Source organism: Molothrus aeneus, chromosome Z, assembly GCF_037042795.1.
Source record: "Molothrus aeneus isolate 106 chromosome Z, BPBGC_Maene_1.0, whole genome shotgun sequence".
NCBI lineage: Eukaryota > Metazoa > Chordata > Aves > Passeriformes > Icteridae > Molothrus > Molothrus aeneus.
The window spans coordinates 46,532,147-46,544,677 of NC_089680.1; the positions used below are offsets into that span (position 1 = coordinate 46,532,147).

Below are 12,531 nucleotides of genomic sequence, written 5' to 3' on the forward strand. Positions count from 1 at the left end.
CCAGTCAAGGGTCACAAAGATGCTTAAGGAATTGGAGCAGCTCTTCTATAAGGGAAGTACTATTAAAGACATTTTGTCAAGATCTTCCCCCTTAACAGAAGCCCATGGAGCTTCTCAGATATCACTGACAGATATTTCTGTTTTTTCAGTCAGGAAAAATAATCACTTTTTAGTATCTAAAACCTCCCTCTGTTAACCTATCTACAGAAGTAAAAAACAACCTGGGAATTCAGACAGCATAGCTCAACAGAACTGAACACCACATTTGTAGCAAAGGTGCTGTGTGAGAATTCCAGCTGAGCTTTCTCTACATTTCCCCACCCCACTAAAGACACAGACAAAATACTTAAAGTGGAACTAATTTATTAAGTTGAAGACAAGTTATTACTGTCTGAAAGATTACTGCAGTAGGAAAGCATTCTACAAGAGATGAGGACAGAACACAATATAGCAGATTCAAATCCACATGCATTTGATTCATCATTACAGGAAAAAACTCATTTTTCTGCATCCTAGAAAAGACACAGTCAGACTTTAAAAGACTCTGGTGTACATTCAGAACAGTGTACATTAGTCATAATCTCTCAACAAAAAATCATGTGCTTCAAATTGAAGAGCCTGCAAGTATCTTTTTATCATCTTGTGGGACCCCTAAGCATAATCTCAGCTAGGTCCACAGGCATATGAAATTTAAAAAAAAAATCTTTTAAATACTTATTTAAAGCATTATCACATCACTAGGAACGCAGCCTATGTAGAAATGCAACTTTTGCATGTTATAAAATATTGATCCCCTGGAGCCTGTTTCAGTTATAGCTGGTCTGAAAACACCTTGCACTTACAGAAAGGCGGCCCCGGTAATAACTCCTTTTAGTCTGGAAGTGAAGTAAAACAAAACAACAAACAAAACAAAACAAAAATCCCCAAACAAAATCAACTGTATCTCACTGCCACATTAGGCAGGTTTACAGTTTAGAGCAGGAAGTGCTGGCAGATGGGAAAGGATAGTTTCATCCTGAGGCAGCTGTGTGACACTATTTTCCAATATAATTGGAAAAATGATAGTGTAAATTGAACACAGCAAAGCCCAATGGCATAGAAATAACCCCATCATCAAGCTGATGATGCTGTATCCTCATCTGCATTCCAGGAAACTATTCCTGTTTCAGCAGTGGGGAAGAGACAGCTTTCCATTCCACATTCTACTCAAAAAAAAAAAAAAAAAAAAAAAAAGCATTTTACTGTATTCTAAGAAGTCAGCAATCACTCATAAGCATGTACAGCTGCTGACTCAATGAACTTTTACAAACATTGTAGGAAGGGTACAGACTTCAGGAGGCAGAAAAAGCATTCTCACTGAAGTTGCTTCTACTACTCTAGTAAAAATAAAAGTATATGAAATCAACTGATGCTATATTTATGCATCAATCTACTCTAGGTAGGTAAAAATGTAATTCTCTGGAAACCTGAACTGAAAATTGAGCAAGTGTCACACTGCATATTTAGACCTTGTTAAAGCACAAACACTAGTAACCTGCAACTAACAGGCATGCTTCAGAGCTTGCTGCAAAATCAATCTATGGCTTCCAGAGCTTGAGGAGGCCGTCTTCACTGTAAGTGGCAATCAGGTTCTGATGGGGGTGATGAGCAATGCCAATGACATCTTTTTCATGGACCTAGAGAGTAAGCAGAAAGAGGCATTAAGAGAGTCTTCCTTCAGCAGATTCAAGACAAATATTCTCTTCAAAAAACAAGTGAAGGAAAGCTAGACTGAGGGTGCTTTGTGCACAGAGCAAAAGCAGGGGCACACACATCACCGTTCAACTCCAGTTGCAACAATTTCTGACATGGCAGTTACTTTTTGTTGGGCAAGGGCAGGTTCAGTGAAGGTTTACATCCACTGAAATCCACAACATCAATGTGTTCCCTGTTAAATTTAAACATTCAAGCTGGTATTCCTCTAAGCTCAATCTAAAGCAAATTTAAACCCGGTACCTTTAAATCTGATGGCTTTTCCAGATTCTCCACCAACTAGAGCCCAGGTCAAAATATGCCCTCATTCAAGGAAGTCTGAACCAATTGAGTCTTTGCTTGATGGGTAAATACTTCCCTAATTTCTACAATTATATGATTCTAAAAACCCCAGACACATTCTATGGCCAAATTCCTGAGATTCATTTGTTACCAATCATGTTTGCTAGAGATGAAAGACTGCTTGGTCTGAGAATGGACTTCATAATGAATATTTACATCATCCCTGTGTTTAAAACTCTGGAAAAGCTCAGAGCTGAAAACTTACAGTCAGAGTTCTCTCCAGCTTGCCCGTCACTGTGCTGAAGCAGTACAGCACAAAATCTTCACCAACACAGTAGATCCATTCACCACGAGGTGAAAGTGCACAGCAGACAAAGTCACCACCTTCTCTCTTACCAGAGCTAAAACTTCTTACAATCTGTAAAGAAAACAGAAGGATTAATCAGCAGCATATCAATAGCATGTTTAGGGCAAAAATATTTAAGAAGTACTATGTCTGTTCAGAACACAGATCTGTCCATAGCTTCAAGAGCTTTCTGTGTTCTATAAACTTGAGTTCAGAATAGTTTGTCATGCAAGCAAACCAGAGAAATCAGGTTTAACCCTGCTAGGTTATTAACTAGGTCTTCTGCATTCTTGAAATGACAGAGTGATCTGAAGGGATACCAGTAAGACCACATACCTGTCCTTGCATATTCATGATGACGACAGTATTCGATCTGTTGCAAACAACAAAGTGTTCTGGGTTTTTAGGCAGCAGAATGACACTGTTCACAGTAATGTCTGTCCCCGCAGTGCTACCAAGGGACTTGAAGGTGTTGGAGCACTCTGTTGTCTTCACATTCCAAACCTAGTGTAAAAAAACCAAAATAAAACAAATCAGCTTCAAAAATGAAAGAGCTGATATGCAATTATTTCAGATAAGGGAATCCCCACATCATAGGACAAGAGCTGTCAGTTCAGAGTCTAGAACAAAGTAGAACAGGCAGTGAGCACTACACGTGTGTCTCCGTTTCATAAATGCAGCAGAGACATGTTCTGCAAGAGACTGTGATAACAAATCTCATCAGTTCTCACACAAATCTACAGCAGAGTCACAAGCATACTCATTGCTGCAGATAAACCCCCCCCCCCCCCCCCCGAGTCCTTCTGCAGTGACCACAACAATTGTAACAAAGCAGGGATAAGACAACAAGAGTCCGAAGGTGTCCTTTACAAAGGGTAAATGCCATCTTACCTTCACTGTGCCATCGGAGGATGCACTGATAATATAGTGGCCATCCTGCGTAAAAGTAGCTTCATTGACAAAGGAAGAATGACCACGGAATTCCTTAAGGGTTTTCCCAGATTTTAAACCATGAATCCTGTCAGACAAAAGAGGTGGAAATGAGTAAGCAAATTCCACTCAGTAACCAAATAGGATCAGAATTTTGCACTGCACAAACAGTAATCAACATTTTCCAGATGCTAAGAACTGTAGGAAAAGGGGTTTGAGAATCTTTTCCTATTAAGATTAGAGCAGTGTTTGAGTATTTTTCTGAGTATATTTATTCTCACTTCCTCTAACCTATCCTGCAGTAATCCTTAGGGGAAAAAAAAAAAAAGAACAAGAAAGAGGAAAAAGAAAATAAAATGAGAGGGGAAAGAGGAAAGGAGAAAGGAAGGCATATCCACCTAAATAATTTTAATAACATCACTACCCAACACGTCTTTAAAATAAATGGAGTTAGACCCCTCAAAAGGTGCACAGCTGAAGTACAAAAGGCAAGAACTAGAAAAAAAAATCCCACCCCACCAAAAACTCCAACCAAACAAAAACCAAACAAACATAATCAAACCAACCCAAAACATCCTTCCCTACACCCAAACAGGAGTTTCCCAAGAGAGGCAGTGGGATCTTGAACCCTGGAGATTTTGAATACAGAGCTGTTCAAGGCCCTGAACAGGCTATGCTAACTAAAAGGCTAGCTGTGCTTTGAGAAGCATAGTGGACTAGAGACCCCTACAGGCACCTTCTGGATTATACAATCTCATAGTTAAACTGCTTAATTAAAAAAAAGTGTTTTCTGTTCTCCCACATTCTCAGTTTATTTACCTGATTGTCTGATCAAAAGAAGCACTAAGAATCTGACTGCTGTCTTTAGAGAAACTGAGGCACGTAACACCTTTACTGTGAGCTCGTTCAAATCTTCTCAGACACTGACCACTCTGAATTTTCCACACCTGAAATGGAAACAGCAAATAAGTGATTACTTTGTTATGAGAACACATAAGCTTCAACATCAGAGCCGATACATATGTTAAATACATGTTAAATTTCCTTTGAGTTTATGCAGAATGAGAACATTACTGCTATTGCAAACTGATCTTTTTGGTGACCACCTCTCCCAACATACTGTACAAAAAGATTTGTACCTTGATCTTTCCATCCTGGGCTCCAGTTGCTAGCATTTCTGTATCTCTACTGAAACACATGCACAGCACTGCATCATCCATCATCATGAAGTTATCTTGTGCCTGGTACTTCAGATCCTAAACAAAAGCAGAAGATTCATGGGTCACTGTAGTGAAATCAATGAAGTCTATTTTAAGGTAAAGTGCAAAAGCATTAACAGTTTTAACTTCAGTTATACTTTATAACTTATTCTAAATCAGACTTCATAGCTTTGTAATACAGGCTACTACCACTGTCACCATTTTAATGGCAACAAAAACAGTGCAGGAAGGCAAAGAAGTTATCACAGAGACAAATCTATGACAAACCAGACAACTACACCCACATAACTATTCCAGACTGATATTTGCATCACCTAAACAGAATCTTCTCAGGTTCACAGGCCCTAAGAAATTAAAACAATTTCAAAGAACAGATCCAGGTGCTCTGGCAAGCCAAAGTCACTCTGGGTGAAATAAGGAGTAACTTACCTTCCTAATCTTTCCAGTAGTGAAGTTCCATACTTCAATGAAGCCATCAACTGAGCCAGTAACCAGGTACTGTCCATCTGGAGAAAACCGAGCACACTCCACATGTGACTTCTGCCCAAACTGTTTAAAAAAGAACATAAAAAAAGCTTAAGAAGCAAATTAAAAGGCTCAACTCATTAAAACAAAACCACAGTGTCATTCTGATGCTAAAAATACAGCACCTTCTAGAGGTATGTGTATGTATATTTAATGCTGAAGTACAAAAAAAAAAAATCTGCCAATACATAGAGAGCTGCATTTAAAAAAATGGTAAAACAAAACAAAAAAACCGTCCTTTTGGTCTGGTAACATCCAATGTTACAACAGAATCTGTATGGTTACATCAGGAGCTGAGTTGGTTCCTTTGTATTTTTGTTTTTGCAGTGAATTCTCTGTTAACAAACACCTTTTAAGTCCCTGAAATTTATCGTCGTCAAGACTTCAGAACTTAATAAATTTCTGAAGTTCATTTGGAGTAATGTTTCTCCAGCGTAATTTTTACAGGGAATGTTTGGTTTTTTTCACTGTCCAATTTTTTGATTTCTAAATTTTTAAATTCAAGTGGCCATGACAACAGGAAAAAAAAAGCTTCACTAGCCCAAACAAAGATACAAGATTAGCAATGACAAACAAAAAAAAATTTCTAATAAAGCGTTTTTAGCAAGTTGTTACTGAACTGATTTCACGAGTTGAAGCTCTTGGCTTCTGAAAAACAGTTTAAGACACAGGTACTTCCTCACACAAATGAAGAAGGGGACTACGCCAATTCCTGCAAAATTATTGGTTCTGAACTGTGAAGTCAAAGATGCCGTTATCTTAATCACAAACACCATAAGCACCTAATCTTGTTAAAAAACCTAATCTCAGACTCCCAGAAAGAAAAGTCTTCTGATAAGATAATAGAGGGAAAAAGGGAGGAAAATACACAGTTGGGGGCTGGGAGGGGGAGGGGAACGACTTACAACAGGGAAAAATAAGCATTCAGAAGATTTCCTCTTATCTCTCAACATCAAACACTAGAAGGAAAGATCAGCAGAAACAAAGCAAACATTACCTTAATGTGCCTGCTCAGCTGCGTGGGGAACTTTTCTTCTTCCACGTCTTTCACAGCTGCTTTGCCTCGGAACAAGTCAATTGTCATTCCGGGAGGAAGCAGGCCCTGGTGCTGCTGCCATTTCAGCGCCTTTAGGAGATGAAAGCCGCACCATTAGCTACCAATTAACACAAATCTACCACACAGAAACATCGTCTGCACCGAGTATTCTGACAATCAGAAAAGGCTGAAAACACACCAGAAAATGTGTGTCACAGAATGTTATTCTCAAAGTGCACACTTTGCTGCATATTTACTCTGCTGCAAGAAATCTACTGCTAGAGCGATGACTTCTTCTACAACTGCTAAACCCTTTCTAAACGGGAAAACTTTTTTAAACTATACCACATTTAAGCTTTTCTTTTATACAGCTGGAGACTCAACTACATCATAACTAGTTTTATACAGCAACAACCTAAAGACATAGCCATTAAAGCATCTTTCAAGACTCACCTGCCCCAAGAGTGCCATCAGACGAGATGGAGGCACCACGCTGACCTCTCCAGCCAGAGCTTGTGCAATAGCAGCTCTCCGCTTCTCCTTGCTACTCCCATCGGGGTATGCCTGCAGAAAAGTTATTTTCATGAGGTTATTGTGATAAGTAATTTTTCTTTTCTAAAAAACCCTCTGTTCTTCTGAAATTAAAACTCCTTTCACATAAATTTTCTGTTAGGAGTTCAAAAGAGGAGCTCCTCCCCCCCCTTCTCTTTAATACCCACCTTAAAAGCAAAGAATCAGGGTTGGAAAAGATCTCCAAAATCAGACCCCTAACTAAGTTAGCCATTAACCCAACATGCTCTCACAAAGACTTTCAGACTGACGTTAGCAGTCAGAAAACATGCCTAGTTTTTACTGTCATTACACAGCACTCCTTCTGTTCACACAACCTGCATTTTCTTCTGCGTAACACTGAAAGGACAAGCTGCAGATACCATCTTGTGGACGGACACAGGGCCAGATCCCCAAACTCCCAACAGCAGCACAGGTTTGCTTCCTCGTGATAAAGTGTCATGCACTACTTCACAGAAGGTGCAAAACTATCAAACGGTGAAACTGCACATTCTCGCTCCCCAAGCCAAGAAAAAAAAAAACAAAGCCGTGAGCCATCAGTAGCATGCAATGATGCTGAGGAGAGGTCTGTAAAGAAAGGATTAACCAACGTACCTCACGGGGATCAAAGTAAGATCTGGCCAAAAGGTTTTCCAAGTGGATGTAGCGCTCCGGCTGAGTTTGTTTCAGCATGATCATGGGATCCGTTTGCCTCAGCAAAGACCGGGCAGCACCGAGTTCTCGGAGCTCGATCAACTCCAGCACAACCTGCACCCAGAGACAAATGTCTGCATCAGCAAATGGTTAGCGGAAAGCACCACACGGAGGTTTCCACACGGACCACAAGAGCCCGCAGGAACCCCGCACTTGCTCACCTGCTCATAGAGATCAATGAGAGTCTTGTCGGGCAGCTTCAGAGACTGTATGGCCTGCAGCACCGTGTCCCAGTGCCCGCTGTTGATGTCCGCCACAAAGCTCTCGATGCTGTCCACGGTATTGAGGGACACGGTGGTTTCCTCCTGCAGGGTGGCGAGCGCCCGGTGGAGGCTGTTTTCCTTCAGGTACTGCATGATGAGCCGGATCACGCTGCGGCCGAGACACAGTGCACGGTCAGCCGGGGCACCAGACATACGGGCCGCGCTCCCCGGCCGCAACCCTCGGCCCCCTCACGGCTCCGGGGCCGCCGCGTCTCGCCTCCCTTCCCCTGCGCCGCTAGGGCCTGACTCAGGCCCGGGGCCGCCAAACTGCTCCCTCCCCGCTCCCCCAGCCGCAGGGTCCTTCGCCACCGGCATACTTACTCGGAGGATTCGATCTCGATGGACATCTTGAAGCGCCGCTGGTGCTGAAGACGCCGCTAGCGGTAGCAGTAGTAGCAGTGGTGGTGTCGACGTCGCCACCAGGCCTTCCGCCCGTCCTTCCGCCGCCGCTCCGCACGCCACTTCCTCTTCCCGTCCCGTGCCTCTGAATAAATAACACGCGTGCCCGCCCCCGCCCCGCCCCTGGCGCCGTGACGTCACCCGGCCAGGACGGCCCCTCCCGGCAGCAGCGGCGGGGCTGGCGCGCCCCCCGGCGGCGGAACGGCGGCAGCGCAGGGCCGACCGGGCGGGCGGCGTGCCGAGCGCGGGTGTGCCCTGCTTCCCACAGGGGTTCCTGCTTCCCGCAGGTATTCTCTGCTTTCCACAGAGGTTCCTGCTTCCCGCAGATGTGCCCTGCTTCCCACAGGGGTTCCTGCTTCCCGTAAATGTGCCCTGCTTCCACAGGGATTCCTGATTCCCGCAGGGATTCTCTGCTTTCCACACAGGTTCCTGCTTCCCGCAGATGTGCCCTGCTTCCCGCAGGGATTCCTGCTTCCCACAGGGGTTCCTGCTTCCCGCAGGGGTTCCTGCTTCCCGCAGGGATTCCTGCTTCCCACAGGGGTTCCTGCTTCCCGCAGGGATTCCTGCTTCCCACAGAGGTTCCTGCTTCCCGCAGGGATTCCTGCTTCCCGCAGAGGTTCCTGCTTCCCACAGGGATTCCTGCTTCCCACAGGGTTCCTGCTTCCCGCAGGGGTTTCTGCTTCCCGCAGAGCCGCAGCACCGCTCCAGTCAGCCCGCGGTATCCTGGCGTTTATCAGCAGTAGTGTGACCGGCAGGACCTGGGCTGAGTGTGCCCCTGGTGAGGCCACATGGCTAGTGCTGTGCCAGCTCTGGGCCTCCCACGGCAGGAAAGACACTGAGATGCCAGAAAGCCCTGGAGCTGCTGAAGGGTGTGGAGCACAGGCCCTAGGAGGAGCGGCTGAGACAGCTGGGACTGTTGGGCCTGGAGAAAAGGAGGCTCAGGAGTGACCTTGTCACTCTGCTTGTCCCTGGAAGGAGGGTACAGCCTGGTGGGGATTGGCCTCTTCTCCCAGGCAGCCAGTGACAGAACAAGAGGACATGGTGCCTCAAGCTACACCAGGGGACCTTCAGGTCAGACATCAGAAGGATTTCTTCACAGAAAGGGTGATTAGGCATTGGAATGGGCTTCCCAGGGAGGTGGTGGAGTCACTGTCCCTGGAGGTGGTTAAGGAAAGACTGGACATGGCATTTAGTGCTGTGGTCTGGTTGACAAGGTGGTGTTTGGTCATGGGTTGGACTCAAAGATCTCAGAGTTTTTTCGCAACCGAATTGATTCTGTGATTCCACCCACTGTCATTCATAGGGATCTCAGAAGATTCCCTGTGGTGACACAAGCATGGCAGGCTGCAGGTCAGACATTCTGGCAAAGACACACAGCAGTTCCTTGGCCACATGTTTCTTGGCTCGCGCAAGTTTGCAGGTGCAAGTCCAGGGTGTTACTTGCAGTTTGCAAGCCTTAAAAAGCCATTGTGAGCTCTGCATCTCAAGAGTGCGGTCATGTATGAAAGAATGACAGTGCACCAAGCAATATGAGTAGGGAAATTAATAGCATGTCTTGGCTGCTCTAATTATGGACCAAGAATTGGAAAAATTATGGTCTACTGGGCAGAGCCCTTCAGTGATGCCTGGATGAGAAGACAACTCACCTTGCAACACACTGAAAGTAGCTCTGGCGGTCCATCTGTCCTGCTTGGACTCTGGACTGAGGTAGCCCTGGTTAGTGCTACAAGATGAGTAAAGCTCCCTGTGACTCTCCTGGCTGCACACAAGCTTTTTTGTCAGGAAGAGAGGCTCTTTGTTCCCTGGGCAGCACCAGGATCATGCAGCTCATGGCTTTCTGGGCACAGCACTTCCCACTTGCACTCAGTGATCCAGTGATACCACTCAGCCTGATACCAGAGCTAGGCTGCCAGTACATGGGGGTGTGGAATCCACAGTATTGGCCCCTTCTTGGATGGACTTTATCTTGCTGTTTTTTCAGGCGTGTGCATTTTGCTAGATGAGCCATGGAAAATACAGCGGTGTGTGAGAAACTTCCTCCCTCTGCCAAGGAAAGCTGTTCTTTGCTGTCTCTGTCTCCAGAGTACTCAAGAAAGTAATCCAATAGCACGAAGTTGAAAAAATGGTGAGCGAAATACATGGCTAACATTCTGCATTCTGTTGTTTCCTCTCTGTGATCCCGACTAATTTTTTTAACTGCTTTTACAGAGGCACAGGGATTACTTCAGGGAAGTTCCAGGTTTGTTGGTTTTCAATGACAGGTATATTTATGTTGTTTGAAGGTTGTTTTGAAAACAAGTCTGATCCAGACTCTAACAAAGAAAAGCCATAAAACCTAAAGATGGCAGCTATTTTTGTGCTGCCAGCACATAGGAATCTGGCTCAATTCCTCAATAAATTCAGCTGGTGCACTCTTGCTGTTCTCGCCCCCAGTGTTAACAGCCTCTAGCAGGAAAAACCAACAGGTTTTGGTCGGTTTTTCCTGGTCCTGAGCTGTCCCAGTCCTCAGGATGGCATTTTTCTGAGAGGTGAATTCAGCACAGGAACCTGCTAACAGACTGGACTGCATGCTGGTTTACCTAGCCCTTCTGGCCCTCCTTCCCTGATAGATGCAGAGGGCGGTGGACACCCCAGGTAAACCTTCTTGTGCTCTCCATCTGAGAAAAGGGTCCCAGTGCTCCAAGTGCTATGCAAGCACACAAGAATCAGACTTGGACTTTGAGGCTAGACACAGCTACAGCCAATCTCATCTGGTGCTGGCAGCACTCCAGTGTCTGGAACCATCCAGAGATCCTTCCAACTAACACTCACAGGATGCCAGCTCTGGCAGAGCATTACATAAGGGAAGGAGAGGTTTCTATTATATATTTTGGCTCCACTGGGAAGTGAATGCAAAGGGATATATACGGTCTTGATGCAGTTAGGCAACACAGTTATCTCTAGTACACTGGAGCTGACCCCAGTCTTCATTGGTCCCAGGCCCATTCTTTAAATGGAAGGTGAGCAAGCATCTTGGAATCAAAAATTTTAAGGCAATATGTTTACCTTTCTTTCCGGCAGAAAATTTAATAAAATATTTTTTAATACCTCTTGATTCAAAAGTAGTCAGTTTCCAGCTTTCTGCTCCTTCGTGCATCCTGCTCTTTTGCTTCTCTGGGAGAGCAGCTTGAGTACCAGGAGTGAGGTGTGCCTTTTTCCAGCCAGGCCACCAGCCTGCACGGCTGTGAGGCAGGATCCATGAAGCGGATGGGATGCAGAATCACAGCCCACCCCACATCCACGAGGACATCACATTGCCCACCAGTCAGACGTCTGACTTCATGTGCAGCTGTCTGCTGCCCCACAAGCTACAAGGCTTGTTTTCTATGCACCAGAGCTGTGCTATGACACCAGGATGCCACATAAGCTTACATTGACAATGATGTCCTTTCCCTGCTCTCTGAATTACTCTGGTGATCTACAGTGAAGTTTGGCTTTTCTCAGCTTTCAGGTCACAAGGCCAGAAATTATTCCTTCTGTCAAAGTGCATTTACTGTAGTCTCAAAATAAGATGCACACCTCTGGGGCCAGCCTCTTGAGAGAGGCTGTACAGGGGAAGCAGCCTGTGGTTTCTGTTTCTCAGTTCTTGAGAATACTTTTTGTGGATCCCTCAAGAAAAACCCCACCCCAGGACCAGTGTGTCTCACAGAGAGAGACCTGTGAACTGAGATTAATTTGTGGTTCCAGAGAGTTGTTAAACCTGTGTGCAAAACCAAGTTTTACTTGTCATTGCTGGTAAGGCAGACCACATGCTGGGCCAAGTGAGAAATGAGGAGACACAGATAAAAGGACATTGTCATCCCTTCTTCTGGGTACCCAGTAGGAAAGGATGTGGAGAAGCTGGAGGGGGACCAGCAAAACATCTGCAAGGCAGGAAAGGGCATGGACCACATGGTCTGCTGGCAGGAGCTGGGCTTGCTTGCCTGGATGAGGAGAGGGAGGTTTAATATCAGCCTATAATTACTGGAAGGGTAATTCCAAATGGCTGAAGGCTCTTTGATAGCCTCAGCTGACACAAGGAGAGGCAGCAGCCACCTAGCTCTGGGGCTGTTATCAGCAGCTCTGGGGCAAGCACCAGGGAGGCAGGGACCTTGGAGACAGGGGGTTTAGGCGTGGAGGCATTCTCTGTCCTGAAGAGAGGATTTTTCTTGTGGCCACAGAAAGCCTGGAGGGGGCTGGGAGGGTCTTGTGTCTGTGGGGCTTGGACTGAAACATTTCCCCCTCCCCCCAAGAGCTCTGGTGATGCTGGAGCCCTGCAAACTGTGGACCACACTCTGGCTTCATCTGGCCCTCAGCAGCACAGCAGGGAAGATTGGTAATTTAGGCCAGTCTCTGAAAGATACCCAGTGAAATGTATCTTGGACTAATTAGGCCTTAGGGCTCAGGAATTCAGTTCCAGTTGCCTGGCCTCTGTTTTGACCCCTCCTTCCTTTGAAGTTCATAGAGGAGAGGGGAAAGGAAATGAGAGGAGAGGCC

General features: G+C 45.4%; 1 protein-coding gene across 1 annotated transcript; it reads right to left on the reverse strand.

Annotated features, from left to right (window-relative positions):
* Nucleotides 1–346: 346 nt before the first annotated feature.
* On the reverse strand, nt 347–8,074 carry SMU1 (SMU1 DNA replication regulator and spliceosomal factor). Its single transcript, XM_066568903.1, has 12 exons — nt 7,939–8,074; nt 7,516–7,726; nt 7,256–7,408; nt 6,545–6,655; nt 6,053–6,181; nt 4,960–5,079; nt 4,450–4,566; nt 4,130–4,257; nt 3,272–3,398; nt 2,717–2,884; nt 2,300–2,452; nt 347–1,676 (listed from the first exon to the last, which is right to left on the reverse strand). Exons 1-12 carry the CDS (start codon nt 7,962–7,964, stop codon nt 1,578–1,580), a joined length of 1,542 nt encoding a protein of 513 aa, XP_066425000.1. The 5' UTR covers nt 7,965–8,074; the 3' UTR covers nt 347–1,577.
* Between the last annotated feature and the right edge of the window lie 4,457 nt (nt 8,075–12,531).